Source organism: Trichosurus vulpecula, chromosome 4, assembly GCF_011100635.1.
Source record: "Trichosurus vulpecula isolate mTriVul1 chromosome 4, mTriVul1.pri, whole genome shotgun sequence".
NCBI classification, from domain to species: Eukaryota; Metazoa; Chordata; class Mammalia; order Diprotodontia; family Phalangeridae; genus Trichosurus; species Trichosurus vulpecula.
Window position 1 is genome coordinate 299,343,252 of NC_050576.1, and position 23,899 is coordinate 299,367,150.

General features: G+C 36.9%; 1 protein-coding gene across 2 annotated transcripts in view; it reads right to left on the reverse strand.

The window, feature by feature from the left end:
* NBEAL1 (neurobeachin like 1) overlaps positions 1 to 23,899 on the reverse strand; it is a 145,382-nt gene that overhangs the window by 25,928 nt on the left and 95,555 nt on the right. For both annotated transcript variants that reach the window (XM_036754372.1, XM_036754371.1), the window contains 8 exons: positions 21,920 to 22,068; positions 21,147 to 21,280; positions 19,031 to 19,132; positions 18,675 to 18,770; positions 14,787 to 14,911; positions 13,321 to 13,461; positions 4,995 to 5,125; positions 3,411 to 3,520 (listed from right to left, as the gene is read on the reverse strand). In XM_036754372.1, coding sequence (XP_036610267.1) covers positions 3,411 to 3,520; positions 4,995 to 5,125; positions 13,321 to 13,461; positions 14,787 to 14,911; positions 18,675 to 18,770; positions 19,031 to 19,132; positions 21,147 to 21,280; positions 21,920 to 22,068 — 988 coding nt within the window. The remainder of the gene's footprint in view (positions 1 to 3,410; positions 3,521 to 4,994; positions 5,126 to 13,320; positions 13,462 to 14,786; positions 14,912 to 18,674; positions 18,771 to 19,030; positions 19,133 to 21,146; positions 21,281 to 21,919; positions 22,069 to 23,899) is intronic.

Sequence of the window (23,899 nt, forward strand, 5' to 3'; positions counted from 1 at the left end):
GCTGGCCTCCTATCCTCCATGTCTCCACTTCCACCTCTTGGAATCCTGGGCTTCCTGCAAGACTTAGCTCATGTGCTCCCTTTTATACAAGGCCTTTTCTCGTCCCTGCCGCTGCTTGTGCACCCCTCCCAAATTTACCTTTTATCCAATTTGTATATACTTATATGTACAGGTTTGTTTCCTCCGTTAGACTGTAAACTCATTGAGGGTAGGAATTATTAAACTTGTCCCTCTGTAGCTTACTTCAATCTCAATTAAAATTCCATCTTTTACAAGGAGACTTTCTCGGTCCTCCTTAACATTAGTGCTTTCCCTCTGAGATAAACTCTATTTTATCCTGTTATGTACCTTGTTTGAACATAGTTGTTTGCATGCTGACTCCGTCCATTAGACTCTGAACTCCTTGAGGGCACGGGTTCTTTTCGCCTTTATTTGTCTCCCCAGAGCTTAGCACAATGGCTGGCACGTCAGGCACTTGATAAATGCTCGCTGGCAGCTAGATGGAGCGCTGGATAGAGCACTGGGCCCATAGTCAGGAAGACTGAAGATTAAATCCAGCCTCAGACACTCACTAGCTGCATGACCCTGGACAAGCACTTAATTTCCTCAACTGTAAAATGGGAATAGTAACAGCAGCTACTTCACAAGGTAGTTGTGAGGATCAAGTGCAATAATGTGTGTAAAGTGGCTCAGCCCAATGCCTGGCAGGAGCAAGCCCTTAATAAATGCTTGTTCTCTTTCCCCTCCTCTCCCCTCCCCTGCCCTCTTTCAGACAAACCTAGGATCAAATACTTAAGAGCGAGAAAGGACCTGAGCGGTCATCTAGCTCAAACTTCTCCCTTCAGAACTGAGTAAACTGCTTCAGACAGGTTAAGAGATTTTCCAACCCTCAAAAGGGGCTGGCTCCAGCACAGACATCCTCATAGTATACTTGCTGAGTCCAATTACAGCTCCCATCTCTGCACTCCTTAGGACCTTTCTATCTGCTCAGACTGCATGTTAGGGACTGTGATTTTTAAAGTCCAAATGTGGTGACTCCAGTGTCACTCACTGTGAAAAGTGTTTGTTATAGTTATTTTTTATAAGTCACTTCCATTACTTAACTCTTTGTTATCCTGCTTCCACTTTCATCCTTATATGCTCTTGGGATGATGAGGTTTAATTGCATTCTCATTAAGCTTTCCATAAATTGTTTTATTTTTCTAGCTTTCCATGACTTTTAGCTATTTAATGAGATAGAGCTGCTCAAAATCACTCAACACCTTTCCCTCTCCCCGATAAGCCATAAACAAGTTTAAATTCTAAATCCCTGTTGTCTTTGACTGCCATGGCTCCCTACAGAGCAAAGAGTTGGCAGAGTGAAACAGAGCACTGGACTTGGAATCAGGAATATCTGAGTTCAAATTCTGCCTTATAAGCTGCTGTCATCTCGGGCACATCATTTAAATTCTTTTGGTCTCAGTTTCTTCATCTGTAAAATCAGGGTGATAATACCCCACTCACAGAACTTTTGGGAGATTAAATAAGTTAATATATGTCAAGCATTTTGCAAACTTTCAAGTACTATAAATCAATGTTAGTGTCAAGCAGAACAAGTAGTTATTGGCTAAGGTGGTCTCCAGGCTTTTGGGGAAGGAAGGAACTCATGAATCCAGATCTTCGTCATTCTGTGGCTAGCTCTCCATTCAGCACGCCACGCCACACCACCTCTTTCGGCTTCAACAGCTTATTTAGAAGTCAAATGGAAGTTGTTTTAATTAAAACATGCTGTAGCTTTTCATCTTTGTTCTTTCTTCTATAATTGGTATTAATTTTGATCTTTGCTCTGAAAAGTCACTTAACCACTGGCGAAAAGACCATGATTCCAAAATTGTTACTCAATCATTTCCTGCTCCTCCCCATAAACTGTACTTCTCAACTATCTTCTTTAAGAAAGAATTCATGATATATAAGATTCGGGCTTCTTTTGCAGCCTTTAATCGACTGCATTTCTTCCTCCTAAGCCTTATTTTGCAACACATTTTTTTCTATTCTCCCTTGGGCCAATTTTTAAGTCAGAGAGCATGTTTTTACAGATGTGTAAGAGAACCAAGTTCAAAGAATCCTTTCAAGGAATCATGTGAGATGCTGAGATAAGACCCCCAGCACATGAAGTGGGTGCCCTGGAGGGGAGAGGATTTACCAGAAGACATGGATGAGGGTCAGCCAGGAGCAGAGTGTTATGATCAGCATGAAGCACCCACGTTGATGACATCACATTTTCCATCCAAGTATGGTAGGTGTGCCCAAAACAGGGGAAATGATTTCAAACAACCAATGGATCACCACGACCTTATTACTCAAGAACAACTAGAAAGTTAACCAGCTTTTCTAACTAAACCCCTGCACTGTACTAAATACTGGAGCTGTCCTTAGAAAAAAAATACCCGAGGAAAAATGCCAACTTCTCAAAAGCTAAACAGCACCTTTTTGGATTTCAAGTTCCTTTCAGACAAAAGCAAGAGAGGAGACACTAAAGTAATTGTATAGAAGCTGTTTTCTGAAGGTTGACTTGTGTGGTTATACTCTAGTTTTATTGCCCTTTAAAGTTGTCCCCAAATGAGGCAATAAATGAGAATCTGATTCAATTCAGCAAGCCACCTGTGGGAACTTATTATATTGCAAGACAATTTACTAGGCACTACAGATACAAAGACAAGAATGAAAAAGTTTCTGCCCTCAAGGAGCATTAGCCTAATTCAAGCTGCCTTTTTTCACTAACTCATTTCACTATTTCATCCCCTTCATGGGAATAATGAATTGGGATATAATCATTGTTTGGGTTCAAATAGTAGAAAGGAGAGAACTGTGAATGCCTATAATGTCAATTCAGGGCGCTGCTGGAAGTCACAGTTGGAGTGCTGATTTCTAGCAATAACTAGCATAAGGACCATGAGCATCATGGGAAATTTCCAGACTCTCTACTATTTCTTTTCAGATAAGGAACTGGGTGGGCCAGCATGATGACTTTTACCAAGATGATGACATTAACATCAAGTCTGTCAACATCAAATGATAGGTTTACTCATTTTGCAACAAAAAAGACCTCAGTAAGGTAGTGAAGCATACTAACACAACTGCCCCATTTGGCTGAATTGTAATAAATACCTATAGTGGAAACAAAGTCCAGAAGAACAGAAGCAACTATGGAATATAAAGTAAACCAAATTATGGCATTAATGACTGAGGTGGTTTCACATAAAATGAACACCTTGTAGAACTTGACATTCATAATACTTTGTTATCAAATCTTAAAGTAAGATATACACAGAGATTTATCAATAAAAATAAATAACTCTTTTTTAAGCCTCTAAGAAAAATATGCTTCTCTTTTATTAATCTGTATGAGAGACCAAGAAGAGAAGTCTTACCAGAGCTTTCCTATGTTTATAGATGAAATCTTCCGCAGATTTAGCCCATCTGGGGAGAACCACATCATTAACTAGTTCTTTGGAGATTTGTAGGCGCCCCAAATTGAAATCTATGATACACAAAAGAAAAATAAAGTAATTAAAAATGAATGTCAGTAGGGAAAAATAAGCTTCATTCCTGAGATCAAAATATGATGATATTAGGTTCTTTTGCTTTTTTCTCATTGGTATAAAAGTGAAGTTAGAGAATCAACAGAAAATTAGTTTCTTTAGTACTAAACCAGAATGCATTTTGTTCTAATAACATATTCAACAAATAAAATTATTTTTCTTGAATGGATTCTATTTTAGAAGTTGACTAATATGAAAATTGTAGCTATTGTACAAATCAAGTTTTTAATTAGTTATTTCACTATTTTAAAGGATGAAATGATAGTTATTATGAAATAAATTAGAACTCTGTTGAGTTAGATTGATGAGAAAAATGAATGTAGAAATATCTGGAACCTCTTTCTAAGGATAAAACAATGCCTGCTGACAATTCGAATTAATATTACCACTAATATTTTCCCTCAAGTATTCTCACATTGAAAATAAGGGAAATGGATTTCTTCTGACGGTTAAGGCACATAACTCAATAAAGTGTTTTTGGTATTTTGTATCTTGCAGACTCAAAGACCTTCAGAAATCATTCTACCCAAACCATCATTTTACAGATGAAGAAACTTACCCTAAAGAAGGCAAGCAATTTGCCCAGGGCAGAGACGTGGAAAATATACTGGACAAATAGTGAAACGATCCAGATTAAAAAAAAAAATTTAAAAAATAAGTAAATAAAAATTAAAATTAAAAAAAAAAAAAGATCCAGGTTCAAGTGACCCTGGCTAAATCAATGAACAAATCTGAGCCTCAAAATCTTCTCTATAAAATGGGGATATTACAACAATTGCCTTACTCACTTTTAAGCACTCTTACGAGGATCAAACAAGCCAATGTTCGTCAAAACAGAGGATTATAAAGTGCTATACAAATAAGGTATGTAAAAATGTTATTAGAACCTAAGATTCCTTATGTCTCTTCTAACACTCTTTCTATAACACTATGCCTCAACCCCAAATCTACTGATAGCTGTATCTCATCTTACAGACTAATTGTGTTTTTATGCTACGCTTTAAAAACATACAGTAAATTTCTAAGAAGATTACAATCTTGAACGAGTCTTGTCCACAATCTTCGCTTTGTGTTAGTGTTCTATGTCTTTGTCCATTTCCCATGCCTATTCAAGACATGAGAAGAGTTGCAGGAGAAAAAAGCAGATCTCCCTACTCATATTCTCAGATGAATGCTACCTAAACAATGATCCCTCTCACCAAGTCCAATACATCTAACTTCTCTGTTACTTATACCATTGCCCTAAAACCCAAGCATGGATTTTATCACCTTGCCCAAAAATAAATCATACAAAGAATGACGTTTTGGTTGACAAAATATTCAGGAGAATGTTTTTCCCCATTGAAAATATCTCAAGCTCCATGCTACTATGAAGCGGTCAAATTCTTCACTTTATAACTTGTGAAATCTTACGATTTTGATTCTCCAAGAACTCTGGGAAGTAGAAGAACTCAGGAATAAGCTCTTTCACATCATATGGATTATCCATAAGGGCCTGCCAGGTAGCAGGTATAGAATGGAACTGTCGATCCGCACAATCGAACCTGTGTATAAGGATGGAGAGAACACCACCTGATTCAAAACATTAAAAAACGATGTTAAAAAAAAAAAGTCTGAAATCTTTCTTCTTTGCTTCTGTTCTCATCTCTAAGAAAGTGGTTTACTTTATGATTTGCCTACTGTCTCTTTCTTGTTTTCTTGGTCAATTCTCAATACTATGGTTTTCACTACTAAAGTCAATGTAATTAAAGTATTTCAAAACTAAATTGTATTAGACAAAAATCTGAACAAATAGCAATTATAAGAATATACTCTGAAGAGACTTGTTTCCAAAGAAAATAAGCTTAGGTAAGCTTACTAGAAAGGTTACTAGAAAAATGTTGAGAAATGTTAAAATTGAGAAATTTTTAGAAATCATACATTATTGACAAGAAACAGAGCACAATAGTAGAATCTCATTTGTTAATTATACCCATTAGAAGTGACCAGAATTCTTATATGCCTGATTTTCTGTGTTTCACTTTTATTTATATTTTGGAAAAACAGACTATCTCATCTTTCAAATACACATGCAAATAGCTTTGAAAAATGAGTGTGTAAATCAATAATGTTAATTTAATTTGGTTAAAAGATTTGATATGTATTCTGAATTAATCCTTCCTATTTGAAAATTTTATAAATCCTCATCCACAGAAGTGAAGGTAGAATCAAACAAGCAGCTCTGCGATTAGTTTCCTTTGCGGTTGGGCTGAGATATTAATTTCCTTCTTGGGCATCTCAGAGCCTATAGAAAGGTAGGGTCAACTAGAAATATAATCTAGCAGCTCCCCCAAACTTCTGCTCTTTTGTGGCTGGGATAAAGAAAGGGCAGACTAATTTTTTTCTCCTCATTTAAGCTTTCAGGGTTCTCTGAAGCCTAGAGAAGCAAGGCTATACTCTACAAAAGAAAGGGAATGTGCTGGTAGCTAGTTCCATTAAACATTTCCAGGCTTACTCATTTCACTGAAGTAGGACGAAAACCCTGACTATGGTATAAAAATTTCTGACACTATCCAAGACCGCAACGAGGCAACATGGAGGGAAACTGCTGTGGACGTAGAAAGGGTAAGTTCTAGGAAATGAATGAATACAGAGACTAAAGGAGACAAAAAGGCAGGGACACAATTAAGGTTGTGAATCTGGATGACTGGAGGGACAGATACTATCAACAGAAAAAGGGAGGAGAGGTAGAAAGATAATGGTTCCATTTGGGGCATGTTAAGCTGTAGATGCCTACAGGACATCCAGTTGGAGATGTCTAACAGGCAACTGATGATGCAGAAACGGGACTCAGGAAAGAAACTATGGCTATATATATTAATTTAGCAAGCACCTATACAACGATAAGAACTGATCTCATGGGAATTGACGAGATCACCCAGAAAGAGGGAACAGATCATAATAATTAATAATAATAATAATAAAAACACTTAAATAGTGCTTACAAGGTACCAGGCACTATGCTAAGCACATTACAAACATTATCTCATTTGATCTTTATAACAACTGGGCAAGGTAAATGCTATTATCTCCATTTTGTAGTTGATGAACCTGAGGCAAACAGAGGTTAAATGACAAGACAAGGAGATTACAAGAGTCCTTTTGCTGGCACTGGGCACAGAATTGTTGCATAACCCATACCTGGGTCTGAGTTTGAGTCCCTGGGTGAAGAGGAGCACTAGCACACCAAAGCTTGTAACAGCAGGGGAACAGAGACCCTGGTCACAATTCTAGGGCAGAAAAGAGTGCTTGTGGTCACTCATGGACCAGAGACACAGGCCAGAAGGATAGTAAACACACCTCTCTTTAGATCATACCACTTAGAAGAACTGAAAGCTTACAAATCCCCAGGCCTAGCTCTGACAACAGCTTCACAAAAAACTGAAGCTTGTGATAGTGTCGCCCCCAAAACCTGGGAACAGAACTGAACTTTAATACAAAGCTAAAAGTCAAGAAATAGGCTGGAAAATGAGAAAACAGCAGAAAACGATCCTGTTTATAGAAAGGTACTGTGGTGGCAGGGAAGATCAAAACATCAATTCAGAAGAAGACAACAAAGTCAAAACTGCTACATCCAAAGCCTCAAAGAAAAATGTGAATTGGTCTCAGGCCTCCAAAATAATTCCTGGAAGAACTCAAAAAGGATTTTAAAAATCAGAGAAGTTGAGGAAAAACTAGGAAAAGAAATGACAGCACATGAAAAAAGAGTCAACAGCTTGGTGAAGGAGGCACAAAAAAATACTGAAGAAAATAACACCTAAAAAATATAGGCCAAAGAATAAAAGAGGCACAAAAATCCAGTGAAGAGGAGAATGCCTAGAAAAGCAGAATTGGCCAAATGGAGAAAGACATACAAAAACTGACTGAAGAGACGAACTCCTATAAAAAGTAAAATTGGCCAAATGGAAAAAGTAGTACAAAAATTCACTGAAGAACTCCTTAAAATGTAGAATTAGGGGGGCGGAGCCAAGATGGCGGCTGGTAAGCACGGACTAGAGTGAGCTCCGTACCCGAGTTCCTCCAAAAACCTATAAAAAATGGCTCTGAACCAATTCTAGAACGGCAGAACCCACAGAACAGCAGAGGGAAGCAGGGCTCCAGCCCAGGACAGCCTGGATGGTCTCTGGGTGAGGTCTATTCCACACGGAGCTGGGAGCTGGGAACGGAGCGGAGCAGAGCCCAGCCTGAGCGGCATGGACGATCCAGACCAGAAGCCGGGCGCAGGGGGCCCTAGCGCCTGAATATGTGAGCTGCGGCAGTTACCAGACCCCTCGACCCACAAACACCAAAGACTGCGGAGAAGGTTAGTGGGAAAAACTGCAGGAGTGGAAGGAGTTCGCGGTTCGGCTTCCAGCCCCGGGGGCAGCGGAGGTGGGGCAGCTACAGCTGTTGTTACTTCCAGCTCCAGGCCCACCTAGTGGGAGGAATTAAGTGGCGCATCAGAGCAGGAGTGCACCAACCTGCTGAAGATCTAAGCCCAGTCTGGACTGGGGGTCCTTGGGGAAGGAGGAGTGTGGCTCTGACAGAGCTGGCACCTCCCCCCCAAACATAGAACATAGAACTCGTTAGTCTACAAGCAGTCATACCCCACTGAAAAACTCAAGGGTCAAGTTAGTTGGTTGGGAATATGGCCAGGCAGCGAAAACGTGCCCAGATTCAGTCTCAGACTTTGGATTCTTTCTTTGGTGACAAAGAAGACCAAAACATACAGCCTAAAGAAGACAACAAAGTCATAGAGCCTACAACAAAAGCCTCCAAGAAAAACATGAACTGGCCCCAGGCCATAGAAGAACTCAAAAAGGATTTGGAAAAGCAAGTTAGAGAAGTAGAGGAAAAATTGGGAAGAGAAATGAGAAGGATGTGAGAAAACCATGAAAAACAAGTCAATGACTTGCTAAAGGAGACCCAAAAAAATACTGAAAAATACACTGAAGAAAACAACACCTTAAAAAACAGACTAACTCAAATGGCAAAAGAGCTCCAAAAAGCCAATGAGGAGAAGAATGCCTTGAAAGGCGGAATTAGCCAAATGGAAAAGGAGATCCAAAAGACCACTGAAGAAAATACTACTTTAAAAATTAGATTGGAGCAAGTGGAAGCTAGTGACTTTATGAGAAATCAGGATATTATAAAACAGAAACAAAGGAATGAAAAAATGGAAGACAATGTGAAATATCTCCTTGGAAAAACCACTGACCTGGAAAATAGATCCAGGAGAGATAATTTAAAAATTATTGGACTACCTGAAAGCCATGATCAAAAAAAGAGCCTAGATACCATCTTTCAAGAAATTATCAAGGAGAATTGCCCTGATATTCTAGAGCCACAGGGCAAAGTAGAAATTGAAAGAATCCATTGATCGCCTCCTCAAATAGATCCCAAAAAGAAATCTCCTAGGAATATTGTTGCCAAATTCCAGAGCTCCCAGATCAAGGAGAAAATACTGCAAGCAGCCAGAAAGAAACAATTTGAGTATTGTGGAAACTCAATCAGAATAACCCAAGATCTGGCAGCTTCTACATTAAGAGATCGAAGGGCTTGGAATGCGATATTCCGGAGGTCAATGGAGCTAGGATTAAAACCTAGAATCACCTACCCAGCAAAACTGAGTATCATGTTCCAAGGCAAAATATGGATTTTCAATAAAATAGAGGACTTTCAAGCTTTCTCAGTGAAAAGACCAGAACTGAATAGAAAATTTGACTTTCAAACACAAGAATCAAGAGAAGCATGAAAAGGTAATCAAGAAACGGAAATTGCAAGGGACTTACTAAAGTTGAACTGTTTTGTTTACATTCCTACATGGAAAGAGGATGTGTATGATTCATGAGACCTCAGTATTAGGGTAGTTGAAGGGAATATGCATATATATATATATATATATATATATATATATACACACATATATATATATATAAGTGAATGTGTATGTATGTATATATCTATGTGTATATGTATGTATGTGTATATATATATGTGTTTATATATATATATGTAAAAGAGAGAGAGCAGACACAGGGTGAGTTGAAGATGAAGGGAAGATATCTAAAAAAAAATAAAATGAAATTAAGGGATGAGAGAGCAACATACTGAGAGAGGGAGATAGGGAGAGAGAGAATGGGGTGGATTATCTCGCATAAAGGTGGCAAGAGGAAGCAGTTCTATGGGAGGAGGGGAGAGGGCAGGTGAGGGGGGAATGAGTGAACCTTGTTCTCATCAGATTTGGCCTGAGGGGGAATACCATACATACTCAGTTGGGTATCTTACCCCACAGGAAAGAAGAGGGAGGAAGATAAATAAAAAAAAATAAAAGGCGGGGGTATGATGGAGGGGAGGGCAGATGGGGGTGGAGGTAATCAAAACAAACACTTTGGAAAGGGGACAGGGTCAAGGGAGAAAATTCAATAAAGCGGGATGGGTTGGGAAGGAGCAAAATGTAGTTAGCCTTTCACAACATGAGTATTGTGGAAGGGTTATACATAATAATACATATGTGGCCTAGGTTGAATTGCTCGGCTTCTTAGGGAGGGTGGGTGGGAAGGGAAGAGGGGAGAGAATTTGGAACTCAAAGTTTTAAAATCAGATGTTCAAAAACAAAAAAACTTTTTGTATGCAACTAAAAAATAAGATACACAGGCAATGGGGCGTAGAAATTTATCTTGCCCTACAAGAAAGGAAGGGAAAAGGGGATGAGACGGGAGGGGGGTGATAGAGGGTAGGGCTGACTGGGGAACAGGGCAACCAGAATATAAGCCATCTTGGAGTCGGGGGGAGGGTAGAAATGGGGAGAAAATTTGTAATTCAAACTGTTGTGAAAATCAATGCTGAAAACCAAATATGTTAAATAAATAAATTTAAGTTAAAAATAAATAAATAAATACACAAAAAAAATGTAGAATTAGCATAGTGGAAAAGGAGATACAAAAGCTCAATGAAGAAAATAATTCTTTAAAAATAAGAATTGGAGAAGTGGAACCTAATGATTCCATGAGACATCAAGAAGCAATAAAACAAAATCAAAAGAATGAAAAAAAATAGAAGAAAATGTGAAATATCTCATTGAAAAAACAACTGATCTGGACAACAGATCTAGGAGAGATAATTTGAGAATTATTTGGACTACCTGAAAGCCATGATCAAAAGAAGAGCCTAGACATCATCACCTGTAGAGAAATTATCAAGGAAAACTGCCCTGATATTCTAGAACTAGAGGGTAAAACAGAAATTGAAAGAATCCACCAATCAACTCCTGAAAGAGATCCCAAAATGAAAAGTCCCAGGAATATTATAGCCAAATTTCAGAGTTTCCAGGTCAAGGAGAAAATAATGTAGCAAGCAGCCAGAAAGAAACAATTCAAATATTGTGGAGTCACAGTCAGGATAATACAAGCAGTTTCTACATTAAAGGATCAGAGGGCTTGGCATATGATATTCCAGAGGGCAAAAGAGCTTAGATTACAACCAAGAATCACCTAACGAGCAAAACTGAGCATAATCCTTCAGGGGAAAAAATGGATATTCAATTAAACAGAGGACTTTCAAACCTTCCTGATAAAAAGACCAGAGCTGAATAGAAAATGTGACTTTCAAAAACAAGATTCAAGAGAAGCATAGAAAGGTAAACAGGAAAGAGAAATCAGAAGGGATTCAATAAAATTAAATTATTTACATTCCTACATGGGAAAATGATACTTTGTAACTCCTAAACATTTTCTCATTATTAGAGCAGTTAGAAAGAGTATACATAGACAAAAGGCACAGGTGTGAGTTGAATACAATGGGATGATTATCTAAAAAAATTAAAGGGTGAGAAAGAGAAATGCATTAGAAGAAGGAAGAGAGAGGTAGAATGGGGTAAATTATCTGACCTAAAAGAGGCCCAAAAGAGCTTGTACAGTGTAGAGGATCATAGGATTAGTGGACAGGAGTGCTTGAACCTTACTGTCATTGGAACTGACTCAGAGGAAATAACATACACACTAAGTGGGACGTAGAAATCTATCTTACCATACAGGAAAGAAGAAATGGGATATTAGAGGAAGTGGGGCAGCGGGGGGGGGGGGGGGGGGGGGGGGGGGAAGGGGGGAGGCTGACAGAAGGGAGGGTAAATTGAGGGAGGTAAAAGTCAGAAGCAAAATACTTTTGAAAATGGACAGAGTGAAAGGAAAGAGAGAGTAGGATAAACACAGGGAAATAGCATGAAGGGAAATACAGTTAGCAATCATAACTGTGAAAAAAATTTTCAGCAAGTATATCTGATAAAGGCCTCATTTCTCAAACATATAGAGAACCGAGTTAAATTTATAAAAATAAAGCATTCCTCAATTGATAAATGGTCAAAGGATATTAATAAGTAGTTTTTAGACAAAGTAACAAAAGCTATCTATAGTCATATGAAAAGTTGCTCCAAATCACTATTGGTTAGAGAAATGCAAATTAAAACAACTCTGAGTTACCAATCCTCACCTATCAGACTGGCTAATATGACAGAAAAGGAAAATGGTAGTAGAGGGGATGTGCGGAAATTGAAACACTAATGCACTGTTAGTGCAGTTGTGAACTGACTCAACCATTGTGGAGAGCAATTCTGAACTACGTCCAAAGGGTTATCAAACTGGGAATATCCTTCAACCTAGAAATGCCACTATTAGGTCTGTATCCCAAAGAGATAAAAAGTAAAAAGGAAAAGGACCTACACGTACAAAAATATTTATATCAGGTCTTTTAGTGGTCGCAAAGAATTGGAAATAGAAGGGATGTCCATCAATTGGGGAATGTTTGAACAAGTTATGGTATATAATTGTGATGGAATGCTACTATGCTAGTATAAGAAATGATGAGCAAAATGTTCTCAGAAAAATCTGAAGAGACTTATACGAATTGATGCAAAGTGAAGTGAGCAGAAGCAGAACAGTGTACACAGTAATAGCAATACTGTACAAGGATCAGCGTGAATGACTCAGGTATTCCTAACAATACAATGATCCAAGACAATTCTGAAGGACTTATGAGGAATAATGCTACTCACCCTCAAAGAAAAAACTGATGGGAGTCTGAATGCAGATCGAAACATACTTTTTTTCTTAAACTTTCTAGGGTTTCTTGGTCTGTTTTCTTTCACAACATGATTAATATGGAAATGTGTTTTGTATGACTACGCATGTGTAACTTACATCAAATTGCTTGCCCTCTCAATGAGGGGGGAGAGAATTTGGAACTAAAAACTTTAAAAACTAAATGTTAAAAATTATTTTTACATGTAAATGAAAAAAATATTGAATAAATTTTTAAAAAGAAAGAAAGTAGCTGAGGATATGGTTTCAATGTCACAGGAAAAGAAATGTGCTTGAGGTATTTCTACCTCTTAATGTGCTCAATATTTTTAATGAGACTAACAGAGGAACAGATTAGGCAAAACCCCAGGATCCAGCTCTAAACTACTCAGAGGTTGTTGGAATTTGCTCTTTATCAGAAAGATACAGCAAGGTAATAGGGGAAAAGAGCCTGCTTAAATATTATTTGCACAAACTAGGCTGCTTCTAGCACAAACTAAACTGGTTAGACCAATTTTAGGCTGAGCTGACACTTGACACTGGAATTCTATGTAAGACAAGAAAGTGAAAATGACCTTGCCCTGTTTTATATGCCATCTTTCTTCCAAAAAACAAAGACTGATAGTAAATATTTTCTCACAACATACCTGCCACTCTGAAGCTGAATATGGAGGGTGGTGAAGGGTTCCACACGAATGAGATAATGCATAACACCAGCAGGATTTGAATAGTGAGTACCGTAGTGAAACTTGTCAACAATCCCCAGTGGATCCTCAAAATTTTCATATCTGAGAAAGAAATGTCCTTAAAATACAAACTTTAAAACTAATAATGGATGACAGTTAAGCTAATTCAAAATTTCATATAATTCTAGAAATACTTTTAAAAGTAAATATTATCATGTTTAATTTTCATCACTGTGAAGTCATTCTTTAAAGTAAATTAATAAACACTGACATATCACCAACACTTGCCCAGGTCACACAGCTAGTTAAATGTCTGAGGCAAAATCTGAAATCAGGTTTTCCTGACTCCAGGCCCAGTGCTCTATCCACTGTGCCACCTTGCTGCCTATTAGGAAATGGGACTACTTTATGCAAATATCATTATGATCATAAATAGAAAACTCATGTAATAAAATGTGATTTAATAAAAGCAACATTAGGTGGAGTGTCCATATTGTTTTCTGACATTCAAAGGTTTATATCAAAATGTTCTATTAAAAATTGGGAAACTGGCCTCTGGATGAAGACATCACACACCTGTCAGTAAGTAGAAAGAAAACCACTCAAGAACCTAACAACCAAGGCTCAAATCTTGGCTCTGCCAATACAGAGCTGTGTAACCTTGAACAAGACCCATCACTTTTCTGAACCTCAGTTTCCTCATCTGCAATATGAAGGCTGAACTAGATGACCTCACAGATCCCTCCAACTCACTTCTGTCCTCTAGTAGAGTACATCACAACCTGGGAGCTGCAAAGCTCCTACAGTTATTGCGACAAAGGGTGTGTGAATCCATATGCGCATCAAGCCGCTCAGATTGACTGCACTGAGACTGGACAAGTCAATTTAACCTCCATACACCTGAGTTTCCTCATCAGTAAAGTGGAAATAATAGTCTCTGTAGGAATTATTTCAGAGGGTTGTTCTGAGGATCAAATAAAAAATGCACATAAAGTTCTTAAAACTCAACAAATTAGGGACTGGAGAGGAAATGAGACTAGACCTGTGATTTCACTGGCATAGGTTACTCCCAGATAAGGAAATTCCCTGCACCAGTGTAGATTGGCACCTTATACAGCCATATGTCAGTGGTGGAAGGTGAACTCGAATCTTTCCTTCAGAAAAAAAAATGTTTTTCCTGGCACTAAACTAAAGTGATTTAATAACTAAAATGATCAAAAAGGATAGAAGAAGGAAATCTTCAAGAATCCCCCACTTTTCATCTTGTAACTTTAAAGTACTGAATGGAAGTTCCCAGAAATACCAGTATTTGCTTATACATTACTAAACACTTAACCATGGTTAAGTAACCCAGAAGAAAAAACAGATACATGCCCTCCTGGTACAAATAAACCTTTATTTAAAAAAAAAAAAGAAAATACACTTACTTTCCTTGCACAGCTTTGGCATTCTTCTCATTTACTGCCCCAATGGGCTTAGAGAGGTCTCGGAATACAGCTGGGTTATTGAGATCTAAATCTTCTGAAGTATAATCCCGCAGAATCCAAGGAAACTAGAGAATCAAAATTCACAGCTATTTTTCTTTCCATAGTATACCACAGCAAATGTCTACAAAAAAGGTAACTTTATCTTCCAGAAATGTCTCATTTTTTAGTTTTATAAATAGAATAATGATTAACTCAACTCTCTAATACAGAAAACTTTATTTCCTGAAATATTCCTGGGGGAATTTTTAATAAAGGAAAAAGAAAAGAAGCTCTTCCAATATTAACATAACTATACATTTTTTTAAAGTGGTTGGGAGGGATGGTGCCCCCTCCATTACATAAGGAGAGCCCCACTTTATCATAGAGTTAAAAGTCAAGAAATAGGCTGGAAAATGAGCAAACAGCAGAAAAAGATCCTGATTAAAGAAAGTTACTATGATAACAGAGAAGAACAAAACAAACTCGAAGTCAACAACAAAGTCAAAACTGCTACAAGCAAAGCTTCAAAGAAAAACATAAATTGGCCCCAGGCCATGGAAAAGCTCAAAAGGGATCTTAAAAATCAAGTAGGAGAGGTAGAGGAAAAACTGGGAAGAGAAATAAGAGTGACGCAAGAAAACCATGAAAAAAGGGTCAACAATTTAATAAAGGAGACACATAAAAAATACTGAAGAAAATAACTTTAAAAAACAGAATAGGCCAAATGGTAAAAGAGGCATAAAAATCCAATGAAGAGAAGAATGCCTTAAAAAACAGAACTGGTCAAATGGAAAAACATACGAAAATTTACTGAAGAGAACTCCTTAAAAAGCAGAATTGGGATGAAAAGAAAGTAGAGCCAAGATGTCAGAGAAAAACCAGGAAGTTGCCTGAGTTCTCCCCAGTTTCCCTCAAAACAACTTAAATCAAGCCTTTAAACATATTCTGGAATGACAGAACCCACAGAAAGGTGGAGTGAAACAATTCTGCAGCACAAGATAACTTAAAAGGGCTTCAGGAAAGTTTTTTCTCACTTGGGTTATAAGGAGAGCCCAGCTGAATAGAAAATTTCACTTTCAAATATAAGACCCAAGAGAAGAATAAAACGATAAACAGGAGAGAGAAATCAGAAGGGATTCAATAAGGTTAAACTGTTTACATTCCTACTTAGGAAAATGATACTTGTAATTCCTAAATGTTTTTACATTATGAGGGCAGTTAGAAGAAGTATGCATAGACAAAGGGCACAGGTGAGTTGAATATGATGGGATGATTATCTAAAAAATAAAATCAGGGGGTGAGAAAGAGAAAAATACCGGGAGAAGAGGGAAGAGAGAAGTAGAATGGGGTAAATTATCTGACCTAAAAGAGACCCAAAAGAGATTTTACAAAGGAGGAGAATCTGGGTGGGGGGGTGGGGGGGAGTGTGTGAACCTCACTGTCACTGGAATTGACTCAGAGGGAATAACATACTTACTTAGTGGAGTGTAGAAATCTATCTTATCATATAGGAAAATAAGAGGGGAACAGGATAAGAGAAACGGATGAAGCTGATAAAAGGAAAGACAGATTGAGGGAGGTAAAAGTCAGAAGTAAAATACTTCTGAAAATGGACAAGGTGAAACGAGAGAGAGAATAGGATAAATAGGGGGAAACAGGATGGAGGGAAATACATAGTTGGTAATCAGCAGTGTGAAAAAAATTTTTCACAGTAAGTTTCTCTGATAAAGACCTCGTTTCTCAAATATATAGAAAACTGAGTCAAATTTGCAGAAGTAAGAGCCATTCCTCAGTTGATAAATAGTCAAAAGATATGAACAGGAAGTTTTCAAGGCAATAAAAGCTATCTATAGTCACATGAAAAGTTTCTCCAAATCATTTCTAATTAGAGAAATGTAAATTAAAACAACTCTGAGGTACCAATCTTCACTTACCAGATTGGCTAATACGACAGAAAAGGAAAATGACACGTGTTGGAGGGGATGTGGGGAAATTAAAACACTAATACACTGTTAGGGAAGTTGTATACTGATTCAACCATTCTGGAGAGCAATTTTTAACTAGGCCAAAAGGGCTATAAAACCATGCCTACCCTTTAACCAAGCAATACCACTATTAGGTCTGTATCCCAAAGAGATAAAAAGCAAAAAGAAAAAGGACCTACATGTACAAAAGTGCTATAAGAAATGATGAACAAGATGCTCTCAGAAAAACCTGGATACACTTGAATGAACTGATGCAAAGTGAAATGAGCAGAACTTAGCTCTATTCTAAGCAATACAATGATCTAAGACAATTCTGAAGGCCTTATGATTAAAAAAAAAAAAAGGTTATCCATCTCCAGAGCTGAATGCAGTTCAAAGATACTGAATGCAGATTGAAGATACTTTTTCTTTACTTTATTTTTCTTGCTTAGGTTTTGTGTGTTTTCTTTCACAGGATGACTTACATGGAAATGTGTTTTTCATGACTATATATGTATAACCTACATCAAATTGCTTGCCTTTTCAATGGGGGGTAGGAGAGGGAGGGAGAGAATATGGAATTAAATTTTTTTAATTTAGTATTTTATTTTTTCCCCCTTTTCAATGGGGGGGTAGGAGAGGGAGGGAGAGAATATGGAATTAAATTTTTTTAATTTAGTATTTTATTTTTTCCCCAATTACATGTAAAAACAATTTTCAACACTGGTTTTTAAAATTTCAAATTCCAAATTCTCTCTCTCCTTCCTTACTCCCGTCATTGAGAAGGCAAGCAATTTGATATAGATCACACATGTATAGTCATGCAAAACATATTTCCATATTATTCATATTATAAAAAAATAGACCAAAAAAACCCAAGAAAAATAAAGAACGTTTAAAAAAAAAGTATGCTTTAATATGCATTCAGACACTATCAATTCTTTCTCTGGGCATAGACGGCTTTTTTCATAAGTCCTTTAGAGTTGTCTTATACCACTGTATTGCTGAGAAGAGCTAAGTCATTCACAGCTGATCATCTTACAATATTGAGGTTACTATGTACAATGTTTTCCTTGTTCTATTCATTTTACTTTGCATTAAGTTTCCAGTTTTTACTGAAATTATCTTGTTCATCATTTCTTATACAACAATAGTATTCCATCCCAATCATATATCACAAATTGTTCAGCAATTTCCCAATTGATAGACATCCCCTCAATTTCCAATTCTTTGCCACCAGAAAAGAGCTGCTATAAATTTTTGTATATATAGGTCCTTTTCCTTTTTGTTTTTTATCTCTTTTGGGATACAGACTACTAGTGGTATTGCTGGGTCAAAGGTATGCATGGTTTTATAGCCCTTTAGGCATAGGAACTCAAAATTTGAAAAAAAGAATGTTAAAATTGTTTTTACATGTAATTGGGAAAAAAGTAAAATGTTAAATTTTAAAAAATAAAGTGTACCTCCCATTCATTCTAATTCTCCTATACAACAGGACTAATGTGAAAATATATTTAATAAGAATGTATATGTAGAGCCTATATCAGATTTCACAGTCTTGGGGAAGGGGGAGGGGATGGAGGTGGAGAAAATTTAAAACTTATGGAAGTGAATGTTGAAAACCAAAAATAATTTAGTTTATGAAAAAAAATTAAATTGTAAGCTCCTTGAGGATATGAATCACAAAAAATAATAATAATAAAGTGGCTGGGAGAAAATACTGTGAAAAGAAGGAAATGCATAAACTCGAAAACGAGAATCATAACTGCTAGATTTTTTTTCATCAAGAGTTCCACTGAAAAGTGATCATGTATAGGTATTTTTATCCATGTCAATTCCTCGAACACTGAAAAGGCATAAGAATTATAAGAAATATGTAACTTACCACAGGATACTGGGCAAGGTCATTATAGGTTCTTCCTGCCATTGTGTTTAATTGAATGAGGTAGTCGAAATTTGAAATCTCTCTGTTGACCCATTTCTATATTGTGTAAGAAAGTTTAATATTAAAATCAAATAAGCTAACATTTCCTGGGATAGTACAAAAAAATTCCCTAATATCTATGCATTTGGTTGACAGGCACTAACCAGATATTCTTTATATGTGTCCCAATATCATAATGTATTCATTATGATCAATTCAATCTATAAGCAACAGCATCTACAGAAGTATTAACAAACTTATACTAACATTTGCTTTATATAAAAATCGGTGATGTGTGTTACCAAAACAACTTTTACCTGTGTCAGTCCTGATGCTTTAAATAACTCCTGTGGTGATCTGGTTCCATGAATATTTGGAGAATGAAATGATATGAGTCGGCTGTACACTTTATTTCTGACCTACAATAAAGTACAATTATATAGTAAAGATTTGATTAAGAAAATTTTCAATTAAGTTCAAGCCCTGTCTCTCCAGCTGCCTGGCTCCACCATCTTGAGCAAATCTTTTAACCTTAATGATTCTCAGTTTTCTTATCTACAAATTGGAGATAAGGTACCTGCCCTTCAACCCCCAAGATTATTAGCAAAACGTAACAACAAAAACAACAACATATTATTAGGAGGCTCTAATAATAAATAATAAGACTTCCTCCTCAAAAAGGAAGGGATTAAGTAGACATTTTCTGAAAACATTACAGAGGTTAAATATTTTCAGAAATACTTTTGAAACATGGAGACATCACTTCCCCAAGCAATCATAAAATCTAATAGGGACACCACAGGATTTGCTGAATGTAACTGAAAGTAACTTTCCTTAATATGAAACCAACAAAATGGCTAAGATCCAAGAATGGAATCAAAAAGTCCATCATGGGCAATATTCACATCAACTTACCCAACAAAATATCAACAAAGAAACACTGACTCACTGGCTGGATCATGTGAATAAGTACAGAAATGAAAATATACTATCCTTAAGAAGCCTGAATTTACTTTGCTGATCTATACAGATTATACTGACCTCATCATTCAGTGAAACCACTCTCTCTCCAAGGTTACCAATGACCTCTTAATTGTCAAATCTAATGGCCTTTCCAATTCCTCATCCTTAAATTCTCTGCAACCTCTGACTACTCTCTTCACCTTGATACCTTTCTCTTTAGGATTTCATGACTCCTGCTACCCATATGACTGTGCTTTCTTAGTTTCCTTAGCTGGATCTTCATCCAGGTCATACCTACTAACCAAAGTGTCCCCCAAGGCTCTATCAGGAGCCTTCTCTTCTTTTTCAGGTATATTATTTAAGTTGGTGATCTCATCAGCTTCTATGGATTCAATTATCAACTCTATACTGATGATTCTCAGATCTACACATACAGCCCTAATCTTGTTCCTGACTCTGATCTTGTATCTCCAACTTCCCCTCTGACTGGAGGCCAACAGAGCAAAGACAAAACTCCTCCCACAGCCTTCTTTTATAGGGGGCTCAAAATCCAAGGCATATTTTCATTTTCTAACAGTTACTCTACTTGGTTTCAATTCTACCTTCATGCCCCTATGTACCTTCTGGCACTCCCCTACCCCGCTCCCATCCTCCCTCCTCTTTTCAGTTTCCTTGTGTGAACTGTCTTCCCTCATTTTATTGCAAGTTCTTTGAGGGAAGGAACTGTCTTTCTTTTTCTTATTTTCATGCCAGCACTTAGCATGATTGCTGACTCACTGAAAATGACTGCTCTATACCAGAAATCAGGAAGTGATCTACTCAACCTTGTTTGTGATAAAGAAATGAATTATATTACTGATAGTGAAAAGATACTATTAAATCTTATGGCTTTCTTATATGGATATTCAACTCTTATAAATTTATAAGTATTTTAAAATGCAATTATGATAAATTGTCAAAAAAAATGTACAAACCTCTGTCCCCATTTTCTCTTGCTTCCACCTAACAGTAGGTGGTCAGATCACCATGGGGTTGGAAGGTGGATGGTAAAGGGGGAATGGGAATTAACTACTATTAAGCTTGGTTTATCTTTCATCTATGGTCTTTAAAGTGTTTAATGTAAAGATAGTTTTATAAGATTTTAAAAAATATGGCATTTGGTTGTGTTTTGTTGCAATCAACAATCAACTGAGAGTTTATTTTGTGCCACAGAAATTGTGGGGAACCCTAGGCAACATTAACTTCAGACATTTGATCGCTTCCATACCTCTTTTTCTTCAATAAACAATATATCTAAAATCTGCACAATTAAAAGCCCCATTGCTTGGCTTTGGGAGTAGAGATTTTTGATCACCTGCTGTATTTTGATCTACTTAAAACAGTGAAATACAGAATCAAATAGAAGTGAACAGTTAAAGAAGGCACATTAATCTATGCACCCTGCTACCAGAGAGGCACCTCCTTACATACCTCCTTTTTGAAATTGAGAAAGTAGTTGGATTGATCAATGAGAAAAATCTCCAAGGCCGACCTTCTTAAGTTGTACCGTCGTAAATGGATCTCTCGAATTTGAGGGTGAGGCCACTTGAAATCATAACCTATTCCTTCAGAAAGAGGAACTATTATGATTAAAGTACCACATAAAGTTACTCTTGCTATTTAGAATGTTATTTGTGTAGATTCTGACAAAGGTAAGGAAAGTGAAGGAGAAATCATTCAGTTTTCATAGACTGCATAAGAACAATTTTGCTACTATTTGCACATATTTAAATCATTTCCTAGTAAGAAAATGGCAAAAAAAAAAAACAAACCCAAAACTATAGATATCCTACCGCTTCACAATAACCAACACTTCAAATATTAATTTTTGAAATGTTTTTGCTTTAAATTAATTTACCATGTTGAATTTTTCCTTCTAATACGGGATAGGGATTTAATTTAGAACTCAACATCATTGAGTATAGGCTGACCAACTGCACAGCAAGGAAATAATAAAAATTCTATCATAATATTTTGCTCGAGCATCCTGTCCCGATTCAAATATCTTAAAATAGTCATTGGTAAGAAAACATGAAATTACTTCTGCTGTTCATTTCAAAGAAAGCACTGCCCAAAGTTGTAAGGCTCACTGTGTCTGGTTTTTTGTTTTCTCTATTTCCATTTGAAATAAGCTGAATACTTTATCACTGAACTGGTATAAGAGGCTGAGGGAAGTGGGGAACCCAACTCCTAGAACTCCTCACCGTCTTCTTTTTCAATGCTACCATCGTGGAAGTAAATGTGTTGAGTGGTGACTTCAAATCTGCCAGGAATGACATCAATTACTGTAATGAGTTCACAGTCTTCAGATAGTACCAGTTTTTCCTTTTGACTCTGCTCTCCTTTCTCATCTCTGCAAAAGTAACACCAAATATCACACTGCTTAAATAAAAAAGAATGTCATTCAAGTTCAATCCTTAATTTTCTTCAAAGTAATATGCAAATAAGTTTGAATTTTCCATTACATATTAAATTTCTTAAGAAATTTTCAGATCTTTTTCATTAGACTTCAGCATAATGCCTTCCATGTAATAACTATTTGTTAGATTGAATTCCTCAGAGTTCACTGAATTGAAATGAATCAAATTCAATTGAACATCTATTCTTCTCTTCACCATGGTTACTTCTACTGTGAACAAAACATTTTATTTTTTTTCCAATACAAAGAGAAACATTTTAATATGCAAAAGACACAGAAACACTGAGAAAAGCAGAAAGTACAACTAACGATACTATTTAAGCATGTGAAACATGATTTGAAAGTAAGACCTTTTATTTCTGCATCATAAAGCATTTTGTATTTCAAAAACCTCTTTCCCATACTGGGCCTCATTTGTGCCTCAAAATCCCTAGCTTCTTTCAAGACTGGTTCAGGTGACTGAAAAACCAAAAGAAGCCCAATCTTCTAACTGTCTTTCTTGATTCCCCAAGTAACAAGTGCCCTCTGTATTCAATCACTTTTTGTCTATTTTGTATATAGTTATATATGTAAATTCTATTTCTTCAGAGGAAATGTAAGGTCCCTGATGACATGGGCAGAAACTATTTCAGTTTTGTCTGTGTACCTTCAGCACCTAGCACTGTACCCAGAGCAAGGAAATCTCTTAATAATTGCTTATTGGTTGATTTATCGAACAGTCCTGTGAGGCAGACATAGCGAATATTTTCTACAGTTATCCATCTTCAATATTCATTCAAGAACCATTTATCAAGTACATTGTTGTTCAAGACGTGTGCTAGGTACTATGGGGAATACAGATAAATAAGCAATGGTCCCTGCCCTTAGGAAGGTTGCAGCTGGACAGAGAAGGAAACCAAGGCCCAGACTTCAGGTTAAGAAGTGGCAGAGATAGGACTACAGCTGGGTCTTTTGATCGCTCATCCAACACTTTTTCTTCATAATGTTATTATACGAGTTGTTCTCATAATACTGTTCGTTTCACTCTGGATACAAGGCCTGTGATTTCACTGATATAGACAACTCCCAAGAAAAGAAATTCCATCTGACCCACTACAGAATGCCACCTGTTCTGCAACTCACAGTCTTAGTTGTCTGGATACCAAGAAGTCAAAATGGCTTCCTAGCATCACACAGTCAATATGTGTGAGAAGAGCTTGAACTCAATGTTTCTGACATTACCATTATCCCATGCCCCCTTCTCAAATTTCCTTTGCAAAAGTGAAAACAAAGAAAAATCCTTTTAATATAATCTAAGTAGGACACGTGATAATGTCAAAATCCATGCACAAATATGGGTCCTTCCTGCATGGTTCATCTTTTTTGCCTCCTTATCTTTGCTCATTCTGCTCTCACTGCCTATAATTGCTATCTTCACCTCTCAACCTTCTTAAATCCTCCCAATCCTTTAAGGACCAGCTGAGAGTCACACTTCCCACATAAAATCTGACTGGATCACTACCACCAAAAAAAGAGCTCCAGAGTTGCAAGCATCCTCAGGAGCCATCCAGGTCAACATATATCTAGCTGTCCACAAGAACAGTAACAAGAGGCCATCAAAACTTTAAATTCTCAAGTACGAACTTGGCATTTCCTTTACATTAAACTCAGCACCATTTATCTTCCCTGCTCCCATATACATGGTGCTGAACAAAACTGGAAAAAGCAGTGTGACCAGGTAGAATGGGTCCACTACAAATGTATGTCATCTAACCTCACTTGGGCC